The sequence below is a fragment of the Pygocentrus nattereri genome, chromosome 19 (assembly GCF_015220715.1).
Source record: "Pygocentrus nattereri isolate fPygNat1 chromosome 19, fPygNat1.pri, whole genome shotgun sequence".
NCBI classification, from domain to species: domain Eukaryota; kingdom Metazoa; phylum Chordata; class Actinopteri; order Characiformes; family Serrasalmidae; genus Pygocentrus; species Pygocentrus nattereri.
In genome coordinates this window covers 17970307-17991604 of record NC_051229.1, presented here as the reverse complement: position 1 = coordinate 17991604, position 21298 = coordinate 17970307, and the positions used below count along the sequence as shown (strand labels likewise).

The 21298-nt window shown below is 37.6% G+C and overlaps 1 protein-coding gene across 2 annotated transcripts in view; it reads left to right on the top strand.

Annotated features, from left to right (window-relative positions):
- Positions 1-21298, top strand: part of scn12aa (sodium channel, voltage gated, type XII, alpha a) — an 80597-nt gene that overhangs the window by 1660 nt on the left and 57639 nt on the right. For both annotated transcript variants that reach the window (XM_017697198.2, XM_017697197.2), the window contains exons 2-5: positions 11973-12276; positions 16647-16765; positions 18362-18451; positions 20840-20968. In XM_017697198.2, the coding sequence (XP_017552687.2) occupies positions 12010-12276; positions 16647-16765; positions 18362-18451; positions 20840-20968 (605 nt within the window). In that variant the 5' untranslated portion in view covers positions 11973-12009. The remainder of the gene's footprint in view (positions 1-11972; positions 12277-16646; positions 16766-18361; positions 18452-20839; positions 20969-21298) is intronic.

Below are 21298 nucleotides of genomic sequence, written 5' to 3'. Positions count from 1 at the left end.
GACATCTTTGGAGTCTGAAGTTTGCTACTTTACTTTTGCACTGGAGTCTTAAATATCAAAGCGTATAGCAACCATTCAGCATTGTGCCTACCATTTACGGCATTTGGCAGACGCACTTATCCAGAGCGACTTACAGTTTGATCATTTTACACAGGTAGGCGAAGGTGGTGTTAGGAGTCTTGCCCAAGGACTCTTATTGGTGTGGTGTAGGGTGTTTACCCAGGTGGGGATTGAACCCCAGTCTACAGCGTAGAAGGCAGAGGTGTTACCCACTACACTAACCAATCACTACTCGTGTAGCCTACCAGCGCTACACGATAATATCAGAATCATATCAATATTGGCAGATGTTTATTTAAAAACATCACATGGGTTATTAGGTTTGACCGATATTTCAAACCAGTATTTGATGACGTAGCTATTTATCAAACTTTAGAAGAGCAGAATGTTTTGGTGATGTTGGGCTACTGAGCTAAAACACCTGCATTTTTATTCATTTTAAGTGCATTTGTAGCTGTTTACAAAAATGTTACTTTACAGTAATACTGTCTAATACTAATCCACACACACACACACACACACACACACACACACACACACACACACACATATCTACACAGGGTCACGGGGGGTGCTGGAGCCTATCCCAGCTGTCATCGGGCGGAAGGCAGGATACACCCTGGACAGGTCAATGCTAATCCAGGTGAATTTAATTTTTACATGTCTTATAAATGTTTATGTATTAGTATCAATATTGGCATTGCAAGATATGTACATGGAAAATTTAGGATATCTGCATCGGCCCCCAAGTCCCATAGAGGGTGAGCTGTGGTATCTTCTTTCTGAAAAAAAGAGCTCCTCCTTTGTCAATATAAAGCCGCTTGTTGCCAACAGTTGCAAATCTAGTAAAGTAGCTAGTTAGTTGGTCACTGAAATATACGTTCCCACCAAAACCACATCATGAAATGTCAAAGTTGGTAAAGATGTGACAGAGAGAGGCAGAATGTGGCTGTATCACTAAGTGGGCTAACTGCTATTGCTAAGGTTAGCTATACCCAGAAACAGTGGAAAAGCAGTTCTCTAAAAAAATAACTTGTTGGCCAAAATAGTGTAGAAGACAAGCCCTCACCAGTATCCAGTGTGACACTTGTTAACTCTGTTAGCTTATCAGCTCAACTGAGGAAGCAGCCTCCATTGCTCTTTTTTGCTTGTTTTTTTGAATAATAAAAGGTTCCTTTACATGCTATTATATACTGTGCAACACCAGTTCTGTCACCTAAAAAACAGCTCTATATTATTTGTGGCTGGTGCAGAGGCATTGTAAAGGAGGAGACAGGTCACTGGTTGGAAAATTAAACCTTGTAATGCTCACAATTACTGAGTCAGTTTACAGGGAAGGTCTTGCCAGTCAGTAAAAATAGCCATTCGGCTTGCGGGTTAATCCAAATGGGAAAAGCCCTCATCAGTTGTGGAGGTCTGAGAAGTTCAGTATCCAGAACAATAAAAAAAGAGGCAAACACTATTAACCATTTAAGAGATTTTTGTCAGATTTTATCAGCGATTTTTGGAGAATTTAATTCTCTCTCCATTTAAAAAGAAAAAAAGAAAGTCTTATATGACTGAAAGTAACTGCCCAGTAGTACATACTGTCCTACAAGTCTTTTTAATGTCATTGAACACCTGAAGGCACTTGAAACACACTATACATATTTGTGCTTTCCCTCATCTAGCACACTTTCTTTATTACTTACCTCATTAACAGGTTACTCATGTGTTGGTTCAGCTATATGAGAGTAAGGAATAGATGTTCCACAGGACTGACTTTTGTAACCCGTGCTTTCATCATTGTATTAAGTTTAAGTGACACTGTTTTGATCCCACAACCGGGGAAATTCCATCTCCGCATTTAACCCATCCTTGCAAGTGAAACACCACACACACACTAGGGGGCAGTGAACACACTTGCCCGGAGCGGTGGGCAGCCCTATCCACGGCGCCCGGGGAACAATTGGGGGTTAGGTGTCTTGCTCAAGGACACCTCAGTCATGGACTGTCGGTGCTGGGGATTGAACCGGCAACCTTCCGGTCACAGGGCCAGATCCCTAACCTCCAGCCCACGACTGCCCTGTATTAGTACTTGTATTTGTATATCTGGTCTGAATCGTAGCGGAAAATAGATGCAGTGGTTGACTAGATACAATAATAAGTAAAATACTGCAGCTTCAAGTTCAGATAAAAGCATTGATGAATGAGGCATTCTTTGTCATAGACCTTAAAACAAAAGCTGTTAATCCCAGGCTGTAAGCTGCCACAGAGGTCATGTTAAGTTGAGTCCTCTGTCAGAAGTGTATGCACCTGTTTGCTGTGCTTTATTTAGCGCAATATTATTTATTACTATTGCATAACCAATATGCTTCATGAACTCCACATTGGAGAGAGAAAGATATTAGATCTCAACAAAAAGTTTAAACAGATTAAGGGAAGTAGGTCAAACGTCACACACTGTGCTCCCAAAACCGGAAAGGGATCAGTAACTGGAAATGAAAGGAAACAAGCATTTTTATTAATTTAGTATTTTATTGGTTCATTCATCATACAGAATGACAAGTGGGCTGACATTTTTAGTAAAAATGAAAGTAGAAAATGGACTTTAAAAATGTTGATATTCCAGAGATTGTCATAGAAGAGCTTGAGTGATTTGACCAAACTAAACATCAAAACTACACGTATCACTCACAGCTTTCAGAGCGTTCAAAGTGTTGAATGTATAGTGCAGTAGCAGATCTTGCATTTGAGTGCCCGTGTTCCCACATTGTGTGTGTGTGTGTGTGTGTGTGTGTGTGTGTGTGTGTGTGCGTGCGTGTGTGTGTGTGCGTGCTAGAGAGTACAGTGTTAGTTAAGACGATTAACTGAATCCTGAATACTTTGAATTACATTTGAGAGAATGTGCCAGCCATTTGGGTTGATAGTGGTGGATAGAAAGCCCTATTGGTGGACAGACACACACAGATTAAATCTGTTTTACATTATTAGCTGCAGGATTGGTCTAAAATGCAAACACAGGTATTAACAAAGGACATCAAATTCTGACATTCATAATATTAATTTGATTGGAGGTTATGAAACTTTGACATTTAGGACCTGATTTACTTAAAAAAATTGGCCGTTTCAGAGCTGCTTAGCTTGATGGTTGAAGTTGCTTGTCAAACATTTGTTTGACTACATTTGTTGGCCATTTCAAAGAGATATACTTTGACAGTAATAAAGCTCTGAAATAAAAGAAACTAGACATGTTGGAATGGACAAAATGCACTAGCATGACACTACTGCCATTTGAAACAGCACTATGTAAGTCTTTTCATACATTTACTAGAGATAGTATTACTGAGTCAGAAGGAAAAAAATGCTAAAATATGGTGTCTGTGTGCTGCTGCCAGTCACAGCCTAAAATAATACTTTAAAAGTCAGGAGCATTGGGTCAGATTTGGTTGGAGATTTAGGACCACAATACGTCTTCATTAGGGGTGCAGGAAAAATTGATTCTTAGATGTATTGCAATGCAGACGTGACTGATTCTGAATCGATTCACAAATGTCAAAAATCAGTTTTCTAAATTTTAATTTATAACATAATGTTGACAGAACGCAAAGGGTGGAACTTGGTAGTGGGTGCAACGCCCCGGACAGTCTGTGGTGGCACATAACAAAAACAAATGGATGAGCAAGAAATCTGACCAGCAGCCTCTGCATTAAAGCTAGCTTAGGTCAGGAGTCACAACCCAAATGTTCAGAAGAGACATTTTGTCCTTTCAACAAAAATCAGACCATCTTGGGAGCCACAACATTTATGTTGTATGTCTGTGTGTGCTAATGTCCTAGTATAGGCAAAAAAATTATGAACGAAAACACAGACTTACTTTGCCCTGCTTTAAGGTTTAGCTCAGCTATAGCCGCTCTGCTCCCCTTTCCATCGGGAACCTTTTCCTCAGAAGTAGAGCAGCTTATTGTAAAATGTCTCTCATCATGCGGCTGTTACGAGGCTAAAGTCACGTCTTATTCTCCAGCTTCTTGTTTGAATTTTTCAGTTACATCTTAAAGTCTGACTGAGGTGCAGAATGTAAATGCGGTATCATTTCAGGTGGAACGGGAAAATTAGAAAATTTGCTCTGCAAATTTTTAGTGTTTGACAGTCTCTTGTGCTGCGTGGACATCCATTATCACTGGATCTTATTTCACCATAACAGCGCATTTTATCGCAGATGAGTGGCAGCAGCATCTCATGTGCTCCAAACAAAAGCAGTGAATGAAAGCCTTCCACTTTACTTATCATATCACTTCCATTTGATTTATTAATAAAAGACATTGAAAGTAAATTAATTATAGATCATTACAAATACTTTGCTTTAAAAGTACCAAGTCGTCACACAGTGAGAAAAGAAAGAGATCCTGTATAGAAAAGAAGATGTATCAAAATGCATCTCTAATCGTTTTATAATTGCATCGCGGCCCTCTGAATCGTAATCGAATCGTGAGGTGCCAAGAGATTCTCACCCCTAGTCTTTATGTATTAATGTCACACATAAAGGCTCAAAAAGAAGGACTGGTTCAATGTTTAGGTCTCAAAAGCAAAATTACATTATACTGATGACTATATGATGACACTAGCAGGTAATTTGTTTACATATTTAAGAGAAATGTGCTTCACCACACTTTGGCTCTCTCAATACTCTTTTAGCGTGTTTGTGTCAGATTCATCCACAAGGGGAAGGGACATCAAGCACAACTGAGGTTGCCAAGTGTTCTTCCACACATGATAATTGTACAAAGTGCAATTACACATTTCCCCCAGAGAGGTCTACCAATCCCCAAATCTTACATACTGTAGTTACATGCAATAGTAAAAAGAGTTATGAAAAATGGCTGATATCCGTTCAACATCTTGTATCTATACAGTTGATATATCAACTTTTTTAATACATGCAGTTGTTCAGAATTTCATGTTGTATCCCTATTTACTTTTCTATGCGCTATATACTAGTAAAATTATATATTGTTACCTTATCATCACTTGCATGATAATATAAATAATTGAATATGACAGAAATTGGTGGCCCATCACATCATAATGAAAATCAGGCCTTCCTCTATCATTGTATCACATCAGAGCTTCAAGAACAAAAAAAGGGGAAATATCTGGGCACAGTGTCTAGCACAGCAATAAGGTCAGTTTTGTACTGAAGTAGGTCCCAGTAGACCACTGACATGGTGCAGATATAATCCTCTTTAAAATCCATTTGAATTTGGACTCCTGAGAGCTATAATGGAAGATCTTTGCCTGGCGAATGTCTAAACAGAAAGCACTTTATTCACCCTGGAAAAAGCAGATGACACAGGCAGACCACAAAGTCAGACTTTTCATGTAATTTTTCTGTTTAAAACAGTAGTTCAGTGGAAAAAGTAATAATCACAGTTTCTACATTTGGGTATTTCTTATGCTGCCTCACAGAAAGTCAAAATAGAGAACATATACACTTAGTTTTGAAAGGGCTGTAAATTGTGTTTAGTTTTGCTTGCATTTGAGGAAATGAGTAACTTATAACACAAGTTGTCAAAGATGTGTTATCAAGTTTAACCTGTGGTGACCACAATGAATTACTTGGCTTTACTTGAATAATAAACTGCACAAAGCAAAGTGTTTGTGCTACAAAATGACTGTTTATTGCAGTGCATTTAAATGCTTTAAATGTCAACGTGTTCATTGCAGTGCATCTATAATTTGGGATTAACAGCATGCAGATGCTAGCAAGAAAGCATGTTTTCTTATGAGTGAGCCTTTTTTGTAGTTGGATGCTTTGAGCACTGTGACTTGTCTCTCGACCAAGGCCCTCGCCTGGTGTGAAATGTTATGTTGATGCTTGTGAAGAGTTTAAAACGTCTTTATGGAAATGTACTGGGACTCTTGCCTGAGCTTCTTGTAGGATTGATGTCTATCAACTTCTGAAATGTAGACTTCAGCTTCAACTCATTACTTTATTGCAGCCTGTTAAATAGCAAATGTGTTTTTAAATTTGTTTTTTTTTTTTTTTGTGAAATTGATCTAGTTAGATAGGCCTGTTACACACATCTGTGATATCAGTTGAAAAATTTATAATGTGCAACCTTTGCAATCAGAATATCTTCCACTTCCACACAGTAAATTCATCAAGGTTGCATGAGCTGCTACTTTGTTAAGAACAAATCATACCTAATTAAATAAGTTACCTGTTTTTGTCTGGAATTGGGAATAAGAGAACAGGAGGAGTACAAATACAGTTGTGCAGTCCTGGTGATGTTGCACTTTACATTACATACTTTACATACTCTAGGTAATGATTCACCTAGTAGTTAAAGTACTAATGAATTCGATGAATCATCTTTCAATAACTGGAAAGAAGGTCCAGGATCTCAGTTATGCAATATTTATATACATATATAAATTGGGAAAACATGATGATAATATTGCTTGTAATCAGATAAAGTTTTAGATTTTAAAGTTGATATTATAGCTAGTAAAGTTGGTAGTAAAAATAAATATGCAGATATAAGTATTTATAATAAAAATGTGAGACAAATCTGATATCCCAGTGACATGACAAGAAAAAGTACATCTTGATATGGGTCTTTCTTAACCATGAATTAGTTATGTTCTATAATGATACACAAAGTCAGATGGCATGGCTATTGGACCATCATAAATTAAGACCATCAAACATCAATATCATTATAGATAGATAGATAGATAGATAGATAGATAGATAGATAGATAGATAGATAGATAGATAGATAGGTAAGTAGGTAGGTAGGTAGGCAGGCAGGTAGATCTCATTCTGTTGTGGAGCCACACAAGGGCAGTAAAAGATCTGCATGTTGCTGACCCCTGAGCTAGCGTATGGATGCACTTCGGCTTCTATGAAGTTGAAGCATATGGATGCACCTTGGCTTCTATGAAGCTGAAGGCAAAAAAAACCTAGACAGGAGCCACACTATATGCATATTGTGTCACACTAAACTAAAATATTTTGGAAATGTGACAAACATGAGAAACCATATTGTTTCCAGCTGTTTTCGGCCTGGTTGTATTTGATGCCAACAAGAAGACCATTGAGCAAGTGATGTCGAAGCTCCCAACTCAGAAAGGGCGAAGCAGATTACAAACTATTGCAACTTTTATGGCCAAGGATTAGCCATCCATACTCAGTCTTTGAACCACGACTTTGAATCGTAATCAAAATGAATCGTGAGGTGCCTAGAAATTCCTACCCAAGCATATATATACTGTATATATACATAGAAAGAGAGAGAGCGAGAGAGAGAGAAAGAAAGAAAGACAGAGATGCGTTTGTTTATGCTTTCCCTGTTGTCTCTAAGGGTTTAACCTTACCATATACCTGGAAATCACCCACTCATCACTTTGTGTGTTTATGCATGTCAAACCACCCATGTCAAAAGATGTTTTGTCTGTAGTACTAATACAGTTTGGAAACTGTAACATACCATCATGTGTCGTTGATAAGATCTGTTATACATACTGTGATAAATTATGTCATGATAAATTTTTGTGAGTATGTCATGTGTATTGTAAATGCCTCTGCAATGCTGAACAACTGCATTCATCATAAAAAAGATAGATTCACAGATTCCTGAGTGGAAAATATCTAAATATTCTTATTCAGAGACCAATGTAGTTGTGTCAACCCCAAGTTTCAGGCAAACAATCTAGTGATTTTCAGTTTCTCAAAATTTACTGTGATGTGATATGATTCTTTTGATACTGGAGTCTGTAGTCAATATGAAATGATATTGTGGCATCAGAGTACACTTGATTTAGTTTAGTTATTCTATTCAGTAGCAGTTATTTATCTTTTGTTGTGAGGACTACCCCCAACCCCAACGCCACTACCCCCCCAACCCCTGATGATTTTTTTCATCAGTGCCTTTTCTGTGTTGTACAGAAGAGTTAAAAATTAGGCTACAATCAGAGCTCTGTTGTCATAATTGCAGCCCACACAAAATGTGCATCATTAAAGAAAATATGTGGCAGCTGAAAGGCAATGAATGATGGTGAGTGCGTTACAGGAGCTGCATGTAGCTGTGTGTAGCACCTGCGAGGGGGCAGTCATGGGCTGGAGGTTAGGGAACTGGCTCTGTGACCAGAAGGTTGCCGGTTTGATCCCCAGTGCTGACAGTCCATGACTGAGGTGTCCTTGAGCAAGACACCTAACACCCAATTGCTCCCTGGGTGTTGTGGATAGGGCTGATCACTGCTCTGGGCAAGTGTGCTCACTGCCCCCTAGTGTGTGTTTACTAGTGTGTATGTGGTGTTTCAATTCACAGATGGGTTAAATGTGGAGGTGGAATTTTCCTGTTTGTGGGATTAAAAAAGTAAAAAAAAAACAGTTCATTCTCTTCTATTTAATGAGAGGAGCAACAAGCAAAATAGTCTCTAATTCCCCCAGTGACGTATCAAAATACCTGCAGGAACGCCGTTATGCAGCATCAGCAAGCTCTTGTAATAGACTGTGGAACTTCCTGTGTTTATACAGAAAAATGCTTTAGACTTGGTGTGAAGGTCTCACTGTGTCGGAAATTCCCTTTCATCCTAAAAACTTGTTGGTGTCAATGGACTTTAACATTACCATGTACCCTCCCCCTGCCCCCAGTGTTATCGTCCATCGTGATGCGGTGTGAGCCTACCAGTAAACAGAGGAGCCTAGCCAGCTAGCAGTGAGAGCTGAGTGCTAGTCTGTGCCTCACTGCCAGTTTCCCTGTTTTTGTGTACCGTTTCCGTTTTATTCAATAAAGCCAAGTTATGGACCCGGGGCCCTTTACAGAAATATCTTATCTTTTTGTCTTAACTTCAGATCTGATAGGTCAAGATTTCTCACAAAATCTTATTACACAAGCACATTTTATCTTAATTTACCTTAATTTTATCTTAATTTTTATCTTGTCTTACAGCATCTTATGTTCAGTCTTGTCTTACGCAATAGAAGTCAACAATCAGCTGTCAAATATCAACCTGTTAACCTGTTAACTAGCAACTGACCATGAGCACACAGCTGAAATGTAAAACATAATCCAAATAATCGTTAGTAAGCCAGACAGCTAGCTGTGTTTCATGCTGTTTATCAGAGCATCACTGCTCTCCAGTTTTGTCATAAACATTAACACACACTGATAATAATAGGGGATGGTGGAGAATGTGTCTGTAGTACTGGGATTTTTAAAACGCTGTTAGAAAAAAATTCACAAGTCAAAGCACCATTTTCAGTACATATATCACTGCAGTCAGAACAAAACCTAGTCTGTTTTTACCGTTTTTCTGTTTTTGACATAATTTGAAAGTGCCTGTTGCGCTTTAGCCTACATTGTGTGTAAATTTTATAACGAATAGGCCAAAACAAGTGACCAAAAATTACTTGTAAAACGATAGAAAACAGATGGTGAAGACAGAGGTTAGGACACCTCTGGGGTTGTTTTAGGACAAAAGTTAGGACAGTGTTCAGGAATTTTCATCTAGTTAGGATGCATCTGTAATACTGTTTTCTTAAGAACTGTTCATTTGTAGTAGCTTCTGTCCTAAATTCAGTCCTCGCTTAATTTGTCATAGTGACTAAACAGATAGGATTTCAGAGTTAAGAAGTTTCTGTTATACGGCCCCAGATCTACAACTTGCCTGAGTTCTTTGGAGAATGAATAAAAGTTTAATGTACACTGTGCTTAGCTTAGTGCTAACATAATATTGGAAACCCATCTAGAGAGTAGAAATCAACATTATTGGTGGTCTCAGAAAAAAGCTATGTATAAGGTTTTTACAGTAAACAATGCGAAGGCATATGATCTTAACTTTATGGCCATATCTGTCGTCAAGAGCGTGAGTTTGATCCCTGGCAATGCCACAGCCATGTTTGACTGGGAGTCCAAGAGAGAGTATTAGATCTCTGAAGCTGTCATCATTCTGTAGCCAGCGTCATGGCCATATTAGGAGTGCCTTTTTTGATCTTGTCTTAGTTAAGTTGCTTTGCCTGTAAAGGCCAACATTTGAGTAGCTGATATTAATAGTACATTTCATTTCGTGCAACATCATGTCAGTCTGCAGAAGAGTTAACTGTATTTTGACTGCTCAAAGCCCTTTAATTCAGAGGATCCAGTGACAATGACTAGCATTGCATGATTTTGGGAGACCTAGCTCAGGGTTTCCCAACCTGTGGGCTGTGAAGCATGATGTAGTGGTCCGCAGGCCTGTACTCAGGGGGAGGCAGTAGTGGACTGGTAATGTCACTTGAAGTCATAAAAATATATCAAGTGTTACCAAATTATAATAAAAATATATGTATAAATAAAAATGCTGCAAGAGTAGGCTAAATACTTGTCTTCATTTTGAAACAACGCAGCCACAGGCGCTCGATGCAGACAATGAGCCAAAGATGGAGAAGTTTCTCAGGGCGCTTTCACACCTTCCTTGTTTGGTGTGGACCCATCAGATTTTTTCTTTAGTTTGCTTTGTTTTGAGATCTGTGATTACTCCACCCATACTCAGGTCTACAACAGACACCTGAGCTGTGGTCTAGCAAAAACTACGGGTCTTGGTCTGCATCCAAGTGAATCCTGGTTCAGTTCACTGCTGATAGGAACAAATTCTATGATAAAACGAGGGAATTCATTAGTAGAGGTCTCTTTCCTCAACTTCTAGCAGCATGTCAGCACTGTACTATCAGCATAATCTGCCTGTTTTGATGTCTGACTGTATATAGACTTTAATTTGCTTACACATAGTTTCTCAAGCACAAACTATAAAATAAAATTATATTGAAGAGATGCATTTGATTTTGGCTCATGGATTGGAACATATTTTTGGACTTCAGTGGTTACATTCAGACTGATAATCCTATCCTAAAGGAGCAGATATTAAAGTTTATTATGATCATTGATTGTGACGACGGTAATCCAAAAGCCCGGCAAGTGGAGTGTGGTTTGGCTATTTTAAGTAAACCCTCAAAACTAAATCTTGAGACTGAACAGTTACTATTGTGCGAATGCCAGTGAAATATTTTCAGTGAAAATTTCACTGCAACACCAATCACAGTCCAAATGTACCTCGCACATCTTTTTTTTCCTCTTTTTAACCTCTTTAAACTTTTTTTTAACATGTTAAGTTTTTTAACATAATTGTAAATTTTTCCCATGTGGTGGTATGTTTTGTAATTATAAACACATGGGCCTTCTAGTGGAATAGGTTGAGTACCCCTGACCTAGCTAATGGGTGGTAATTGGCAATGTTAAGTGAAATTTGTAAAATACTAAAAAATTGTAACAACCCATGTAAACTGCATAAACAAATTGCAGCCCATTATGCATTATTATAATTTTTTTGCAAATTATTGTAGATTTTAAATAGATTTTTCCTCCTGTTTAAAAATATTTTATTTTACATCGGTAAACAAAAAAAAAATCATAGAACTTTTGTTCTTTTGTAACCTTTTTTGAGTACTCTTGATCTTGTGCATTTTGTCCCTTGCAATATTGCTTACAAAAGGCATTATTATGATTTTGCATTTTAAATGAAGAATGCAGGTTTGGTGGCATTCCTTTATGTTGGCAATGCTTTATGTTCATAAATTTACATGATGACCTTCATTGAACTACCCACATTCATATTGACAGAATTCCTCAAATTCATTAAATGTTCACAAATAGAATAATTAATGATCAGCTAAGTATGGGGATATAAATTAATAAATAAATTTGCTACCAACTTGATTAATTACTGCAGTATAGTATCACTGTACAGCTTTTGATTTTCAAACTGCAGGTTCAGTGTAAGCTTGCCAAGTTTGGCTGTTTACAGGTACTTTGACTGATCCTGCCTTTGCATAAGCAAGCTTTCAAGTGAAAATGTTCTCTCTCTTTCCTTTCTTTGGCATATGCTCTCAGCTGCAAGTAAATTCTACACAACGATCAGGATGAAAAGATGGCGACCATGCTGCTACCAGCGGGTCCAGACGCCTTGCGGCAGTACGGTCGCGAGTCCCTGGCGGCTATTGAGCGGAGGATTGCTGAGGAGCAGGTCAAGAAAGCAAAGGATTCTTCAGGAAAAAGGGGGAATACAGAGAAGCCAAAGCCTCAGGCAGACCTGGAGGCTGGCAAGGTGCTTCCTCGCATCTTTGGCGACATCCCTGCAGGACTAGTTGGAGTTCCTCTGGAGGACATTGATCCATTTTACTTCAAGAATCAAAGAGTGAGTAGAGTTTGCTTAAAATTGGCAGCCATTAGATCATCAGATAAATCACCTAGATTGCTTTCTTCGCACGGCAAATTAAGGGAAAGATGTGCATATGTACATTTACATTTACGTACATTTACAGCATTTGGCTGACGCTCTTATCCAGAGCGACTTACAGTTTGATCATTCTACACAGGTAAGCGAAGGTAGTGTTAGGAGTCTTTCCCAAGGACTCTTATTGGTGTAGTGGAGGATGCCATGCTGCCATGCTCCAAGCAGGGGATTGAACCCCAGTCTACAGCATAGAAGGCAGAGGTGTTACTCATACCAACCACATATGTGAGCAGGAGTGGTGCAAAATGTGCTTTGATGCATCTGCAGTATATACTTACAATTCATAAGAAATTCAGAACATTCAGCTTATTAAGGCTGTAGTGCAGTAGCCAGATAATTGTAGTAGGGGAGGAGTTGAAAAGGTATTTATTATTTATAAAATTATTTATATATTTATTTTAAAAAAAAAACAAATTTAACAGTCAGTTCATGTCAGCTCATTAACAAATACTGAATCACTGTGCAAAAATGTGGTCTTTAAACAGCTGTAGTTATAAGATGTTTTCAGTGATCTGACAAACTGTTCGTGAAGAGCTACTCAAGCAAGCTGCTGAATGTTCAGCTCTAGGTTGGATGGTACTTTTGAAAATTTAAACAAAAAAATGAAAAACAAATATTTGTTGACAATTTTTTGATAACGTTGTATGAAAATTTCAGCAGTAGCATGCTTATGCAAAATGTGTTTCTTTCCCTCATGCCTGCCATTGCTACTGGAGCAAAACCCATCTCCAAAAAGTCCCAAATCTCCAAAAAAAGTAATTTTCTAGAGAAGGAAGTTAAGTATTTAAGTATTTTTAAAGTAGCTTCCAACCTAGAGTGAGCTGAACATTCTGCAGCTTTTCCTGTTGCATAGCTCTTCATTGATAGTGCCTCAGTTGTCTGAACTTTGACAAACATTTTATTGTTAGAACTCTTCACATTTACAAGCAACATTTATGCATGTAAATGTAAAAGCAGAGTGATTCACCTAGACGGCTAGCTTTAAATCATTTTAATGGCACAGTGCTCTAATGTGTCAGCAAGATGCACTTCACTGCACTTGAAGAGGAGAAAACACTGTCTTGTTTAGCTTGTTAAGTGAGACATTCTAAGCCCTGTTAGACACACAGATTGGAATTACACACCTGGCACAGCTATATCGTCGCTGTTTTCATGAACTAAAAAGATAGTGCTGGGATTAGCACGAAAGCTGTATGACTAATCTCATATATTCATTCATTAATTCCCAATAATGATGCAGTTATTGAGGTGAAATAAGGATAGGTGAGGGATAGTTCATGAAAAACTAGCTGTCATAGTGTTTGAAAAATTTGCAGGGGCAGTGGAATGCTAGGCTAATTAGCTTACGGTTAAAATTCATATAATCAAAGCTGGCTGCTCATGTTACATTGAGACAGCAAATCCCCTTGGATATCTCATGGTTTCAGCTATATTTAGTTTCATTAATATTATTATTAATGTGATGCTTCTTAGTTCTGCATAGTAGCAACAATGATATTAAAAGATTCGTAGTACATTGTAGAAAAAATGTTAAAAGCAAAGACCCCTGAGGTTTTCTTTGGCATTCAAATTCATTCTACCATTGCATGTTTATGGTGTTTTCGTACCATATTCTAATGGAAAGATGTAAGAAACAGTAAGTTATCATAAGTTAGCATGTAAGCCTTCAGTAGAAAGCATAAACATTCTTCCACCTTTGATTTAATGAACCAACCTGAATTTTAAGTTCAGTTTGTTGTAAAAAAGCAGCTTTGCTGACATCCAGGTCCAGACTTCTAATGAACAAGCTGTTGATGACATTGGCACAAAGAATTAAGGCTTGCATGAAAATAAAATACAGAAGGGGTGTTTTGATAGGCCACATTATCAGACAATGAAAGTGAGGGCAAAAACCTTGTCCCACTGCTCTTTCATGCATCATCTAGCTCTAATTATATTACCTCTTCACTTCACTTGTCTGTGCAAATACATTGTAGTACACATACTGTGTGTGAAATCTGAATTAACATTAAGATTCACAAACATATATCATCATGTTCCATAAGCTGGAAGCACTCATAAATTAACTAGCTGGCTAATTAGCAAGCAAATGTTAGAAATATTACTTTTAACTGGTTAGTTAGCTATTGATATGCATATGGACAGGGCTTAGCTGGCAATTTGGGAACCCAGACCGAATATTGATAAAGTTTAACACAGTTCCAGTACATATGTCCACTTCAAATTTGCACAAGTAGCAATGATGGTGAAGATGAAGGAGCTTCCTTAAGTTCTCATGCACAGCACTGTGAAATAACATTCTAATGGAAACAAAATTTCATAACACACTCTCAGACTAATGATAGGGAAGGTAAGACAGAAGTCAGCAGTAACTCAAAAAGAGTTGGAGGACAAACTAAAAGCAGCAGGAACAGAAATTACACAGTGAACTCATTCCTCTACCTAATGCACAAACTCCAATGCTACAAGCACAGAAATGCTTGTCTCACATGAACTCTTTTCAAACATTGTTCTCTGGTTAGACAAAACAACTAGAACTCTTCACCAGGGAGGTGGCTTGTCTGCAAATGATACTGTAGCATGGCAGATTATCAAAAGAAGCATGAATTGATTTATCTACTGGTTCATATTAGTTCATCAGCCAAAAAAGAATGAGCTGGAACATCTAGGGTAGATTTATACCATTTTTACACATTGAAATGTAAATGTACTGCTAGTGTACATATGGCTCACTGCACCACACCTTTTGATAATATATTCACTCTGCACCAGTTTACATTTGCACTGCTCTGTGCCTGGTTAGAGCCTTCACTGCCAGTCACAAAAATACTTAAAATATATCTGGCACACCCAAACATGCCAGCACTGCAATCTTACACTTTATTTTTCACTTGTGTTGTAACCTTGAATATAGAGACCTTTATGTGAGTAAATTTGAAATGGTTAAATGCCCTGGAGTTTTATTAAATGACAAAAAAGCATCTGAATACTTTCCCTTACTGTATGTGTAAAAACACACACACATGCACACACACACACACACACACACACACACACACACACACACACACACACACACACACAAACACTCACACACTAAGAAAGGAATTTCATGTAAATTAGTAAATGCATTACTTCAGTATTAAAATTCACAGTGAGAGCAAATGCATAGGTAATTAGTTAGCCACTGTTTTTACCTTAATTGTTTTGATCTGCTAAAACAACTTGACAAAATCACCTTTCTTAGAAAAGAATAAAGTTAATAGAATAAAGGCTCTGAAATGTTCCCAGCTTTCCTATTCCACACTCTTGAAGTTCTATCTTCTGTTAAACTTGTAGCAAAGGACCAAACGATTGACCGAACCTTTTAGGTGGTCAAAACTAACTTTATGATTTGTAGGTTTGTTATTTATAATTTGAATATTTGTGGGCTCTCTTGCAGCTGTTGGATCTAAGAATCATCACCACCTTTCACCCCATTAGCAACAGCCCTTCAAATGGTAGCTAGCATTGTGACTAGCTAAGCTAATGTTTAATAAGCTTTTTTTGTCATTATATTCACCTTCTTTTTGTTCCACTCAACACCATTATTTTTAAGCTTACGTATACAATGGCAGCTTAGTTAGTTGTGTTTTGAGATACATTAAGATATAGTAAGAACTGCACTCTAGTCTAGGATGCTGACAGCATGTCAATGTCTTTCAGATATGCATTTTACAGTGTACAACAGATCATGCCATTCATGACTCATATACACTCACCGGCCACTTTATTAGGTAGTAAATGGTTGGACCCCCTTTTGCCTTCAGAAATGCCTTAATTCTTCATGGCATACTTTCAACAAGGTGTTAGAAACATTCCTCAGAGATTTTGATCTGGATATTTTCTCTTTTTCGGACCATTCTCTGTAAACCCTAGAGATGGTTGTTCGTGAAAATCCCAGTAGATCAGCAGTTTCTGACATACTCAGACCAGCCCGTCTGGCACCAACAACCATGCCACGTTCAAAGTCACTTAAATCCCCTTTCTTCCCCATTCTGATGCTCGGTTTGGACTTCCGCAAGTTGTCTTGACCACCTCAGTTGCGGCCATGTGATTGGCTAATTAGCTATTTGTGTTAACCAGCAATTGTACCTAATAAAGTGTCTGGTGAGTGTACAGCCCTATCAGTTTCATTGTTATTTTTTAAAGTCAGTATTCATTTTTTTCAGCTTTTCCAAATTGTTGTTGCTCTAAATGACTAAAATGCCTTTGTGTCTTTTTCTTGGTAGACCTTTATAGTGCTAAACAAGGGGAAGGCTATCTTCCGCTTCAGTGCCACATCAGCTCTGTACATATTTAGCCCATTTCACCTTATCAGAAGAATTTCCATACGAATACTAGTCCACTCATATCCTTTTACTGGCTTTTAAACTATGTATATGTGTATCTATGATTGTTTACATGAATGCAGCAGTGGGTTTCAGTATTCTGCATGACATAAATTCCATCATAATCAGTCAGTTTTTAAACATTTTCATTAGTTTTCTTTCTGAAATTGCTCCTATACGTTGTCAAAAGGCATCTTTATTGAAAGTTTATGTGAAATAATCTTTCATTGATGCTCTTGAAGGTTTGAGTCATTGTTGCAGCCTGTGGCCTATACCATCCACTAAGCTAATCGCACATATTTAACATTTCCCTCTATTCTATTGGATTTTTTTTTCAGTCCCATTTTTGAAACAGCTTTGTAATGTTCCTCCCTGGCATCGCGAACCAAATCCTCTGATATCCCTTTTCTAATCCTCCAAATGAAATAAGAGCAAGGAGATTTGACATCATGTGACGGCTGAACATCAGGCCTCAGACTAAGCGAAGCGGTGCTGCATGAGCACCGCTGGGCCTTTACGTGCAGATGTGGCTCTAATGCATGTTGGTGTCAAAGGCACAGCTGGTTGTTCCTGCTCACTCACACCCTATAACGGCATAAGCTGTAAGCCTTTTTGGGACGTGTAGCCTATACAAGACTACCAGCTACAATTAGGGCTACAGATCACTTTGCAATGATTTGATATGTGTATTGTGAAATCTCAGATTTCACCATGTTTTGATTTGACTGTTTGACTATTTTTACATGTGAAAATAGGCCATGTTATTTTGGGCCAGAAATGAGCATTGCATTATTCCAAAATCAGTGCAATTGGATTGGTACATTCAGAGGGTCAGGAAGTGATGTCAACAAGCTTATCATTTTGGAAAAAAATCCTCTTTTAGGCCTTGAAAATACTGACCTTATTTATGGCAGCATATTTCACCGTAGTTAGCATTTTTTGCTGCTTAGAGAGGATGAGAGAAGAAGAGCTGATAAAGAGCTGAGTTGGGCTGCATTACGCAGTCCTGAGCATTTTGAATTGTAGCCTAAACCCTAAAAATAGCATTGTTTGGGATAATTTATCTTTGTAGAAAATGCCCATTGTGGCCTCATTTTTATTACTAAGCTGTTGATCGAATAACACAATCCAAATGAAGATAAAAATGGAGACCTTTCTCAACCATAGAGTCCCAGCCAGCCTGCACTAATATGTATTCTTAGCTCTGTATGCAGACAGAGGCTTTGCGGCTTTGGACTTTTGTGAAGGCAGATCAAATAGGGCCAGAGTTATCTCATACAGTCCTCAAATACCACTCGCTCAAATCCCCTCTGAGTCCAGGTCAATACTGGAAATTCATTGCCGCTTGAATCTGTAATGTTGAAAATGGATAAAGGATCACCCTACGGGCTGAAATAAGGTAAAATCCCATATTTTTTCCCCCAAAATGATGAGCTAGTGTCAGAAGATGACATCACATCCTGACACTATTACAATATCTGGACAGTAAATTTAGTGATGTTTTAAAGAATAATGGGATAATTATAGTGCACTGGCTTTGATTGTGGTTTTCTAAGGATGTACAAAATGTGAATGGTATTTGTTCATTTTTGTAAGTTTCCTTAACTCTTGTCTACATTGTTTAGCTTGTTCATAATGTGCACAATTTTGACCAACTGTTGCGTCATGGCAATGTCAGACCCAGCGCATTGGACCAAGTACCTGGAGTGAGTATCAGTATTGCTCTTTTGTGCTTTTATGTTCTTACTATGTACCACTGTGTAACAGAAACTGCTGATGTCTGTGTCAAAAGTAGGACAGATTGTAAACATTTGTGTTAAGTTACATGACAGGTTATGGCTACGTTGTCATTGTCTGTTTTTGTAATGGTGTGATTAAGTAAGCACTTGTCTGTTTCTAAATACTACCCATAATCACTGATTTAAAAAACTTCACTTTGTGTATTTGTCCATACAGACCAAATCCAGACATGAGAATAAGACTCTTAGAAAATGCAACAAGTGATAAGAACTAGAAATAGTAGCTTTGTATATTCTGACAGAAATGTCATTTATATTGTTAAATTGAGTCTTCATCAATGTGACGCTCTACTAGGATGATCCTGTTTGGTCTTTGATAAAGGGCTGGGTAAGATCCTGAAATTGAACAAACTTTGTGTCACTGCATGATCTATTGCAACTGGAATGCCACCTTCAAATGAAACACCTTTATAGTCATTTCCTGCCAATCCTTTAAATCTATAGTTTGGTAAAAAGTTAAAGTGACAGAATTTCTCCCCAAGTGTAGCTGATCAGCCAAGACATACTTGATATCCAAGGTTTGCTTCTTTAGTTTTGCACTGGAGCTATGAGGCTAATGTAGCTAACAAGTAATGGAAGCTTCTATTCCACTGACTAACAAAAAGCAAATTGCATGCCTCAGTCATCACACACTGGCACTCTTTGTTTTTTGAGTTAAATATTGCTTTTTTTCATCTATTCATCCAAACTAGGGCTGTTACTATCATTTGTATAAGTAATGTAGAGTTTTGTTTTTGACAATTGAGTAATTTAGTTTTTGTTTTTGTTTGTTTTTTAAAGATAACAATAATACTACTTAATAATACTACTTACATACACAGACATTCTTTACTTTGTATGTTGTAAAATGCTAAATTTACAGTGAATCCTCTGATCTAAACTAGCTAATTTTGGAGGAGGCTTGTTAGCCCGTTGGCTGTCTGCTAAGGTTTTGGCTGAAGTTAAACAAAATCTTTTACCCAATATACATTTTTCCCACATATCCATGGAAGTTGTAACAGCAAACTTTCAGTTTGACCTCACATACTTGTAATTTGTAACTACAAAAGGTATTTGCATTTGTGAGGCCCTGTTGATGTTGATTTCCTCTTTTTCAGTGATGCTCACAAATGTAAACTGAGTGCTAATTGCTACTCTTGTGAGGAGTCTTGAGCCTGCAAAATACATCTTGATTTTTGACCCTGCCTTTCATTCAAGTAGGCAACTAATCATGACAGCAGTTCATTGAGAACATATATTTTAATTGATTTAATTGATCATTTTGACAGCCCTGTTTTAAATAAAAGAATTAGGTCAAATGCACAAAACATTTTTGCAGTGTCCTATTAAATACTGTAGTTAAAAAGAGTTTTTTGTTTTGTTGAAGTCTGAAATTTGACTGTTCTTTTGCCCATTTTTGCAGATAATAATGTCATACAGTGCCAGAAACCACATAAGCCTGTCTACTTGAGTTTATTTAACAAGGCATACACTTTGCACCATATTAATTGATGATGTTTCAGTTGCTTGTTAGCTACATTAGCCTCATAGCTCCAGTGCAAAAATAAAGAAGCAAACTTGTTGAAATTTTGGAAATTAGATTTTTTGCCAAACTATCGCTTTAAGACTTGTGGTAACTCTTTCCATTACACCTTTTAGGGTTAGAGTCACTTCTTGTTACAATTACTCATTAAAGGCTTACACTGTCAGCTGAACAAATGAATCAATGAATGACCGCCTGCCACATTTCGCAGAAAGTAATTAAATCCTTGATTTGCTTTAACTGTAGAGGATTATTCTGCCTGTCCTCTGTCTCACTGTGCTTGCTGGAATATGAAACAGTTTAGAAAGAATCAGACTATGTCACTGCATTATGAACCTATTCTGTATTGTTATGGCCATAGATTTCTAATAGAACCCTTTCAGTGGCCTGTTTTTTGCCTGTTCCCTGACAAATTTGGTTTCAGAGCTCAACATGTATTGACATTTAATGAATGTGTGCATGGAGATGACTGGGAAGAGAATGTGCCTGAGCATGCAGCATGCTGATTTGCTAATGCACAACATCCCTCCTCCCAGCTTCCAGATTCAAAGTAGCTAGTAACAGACATAGATCATGCATGCTTTAAAAGGCCTTGAACATTTATTTACGGTTGAAGAGCTGAGTACATTGAAATTTGTTTACTTTGAATAATTGTTCTTTTTTAGTGTAATTTTGTATATTTTGTATTCTCATCTCCTTTTGTCAATCCATATATATTGTATAGAGATCTACCTTATGTTTTGCTCTGTCTCATTTTATTTGTGCTTATTCAGATACACATTCACTGGAATTTATACATTTGAGTCACTTATTAAGATCTTGGCGAGAGGTTTCTGTCTTGGACCTTTCACGTTCCTCAGAGACCCATGGAACTGGCTAGACTTCAGTGTCATTGTGATGGCGTAAGTATGTCTCTTGTTACCTGCTGTAAATGGTCTTAATTGTTTGAATCACTGGATATTGTATACAGAATGGCTTCAAGGTTTGTAATGATTATTATAAAAGAAAGAAAATTGTTGCATAGTCCAGTTACACATTGTTGAACTAATGCCTATAGTGTTTATTTTGTTTCCACTCTGCCCAAATGATTTTAACTCTGCAGATGTTCATTTTTCACTGCCAAAGGTTTTAGCTCTGGGCTGCATCATGTTTACCACACTGATAAAGCATGCACCAATCATGTATTTGTATGGCTGGTTCCTTTTTATTTGCAGCGAGATGACTGATGGGCC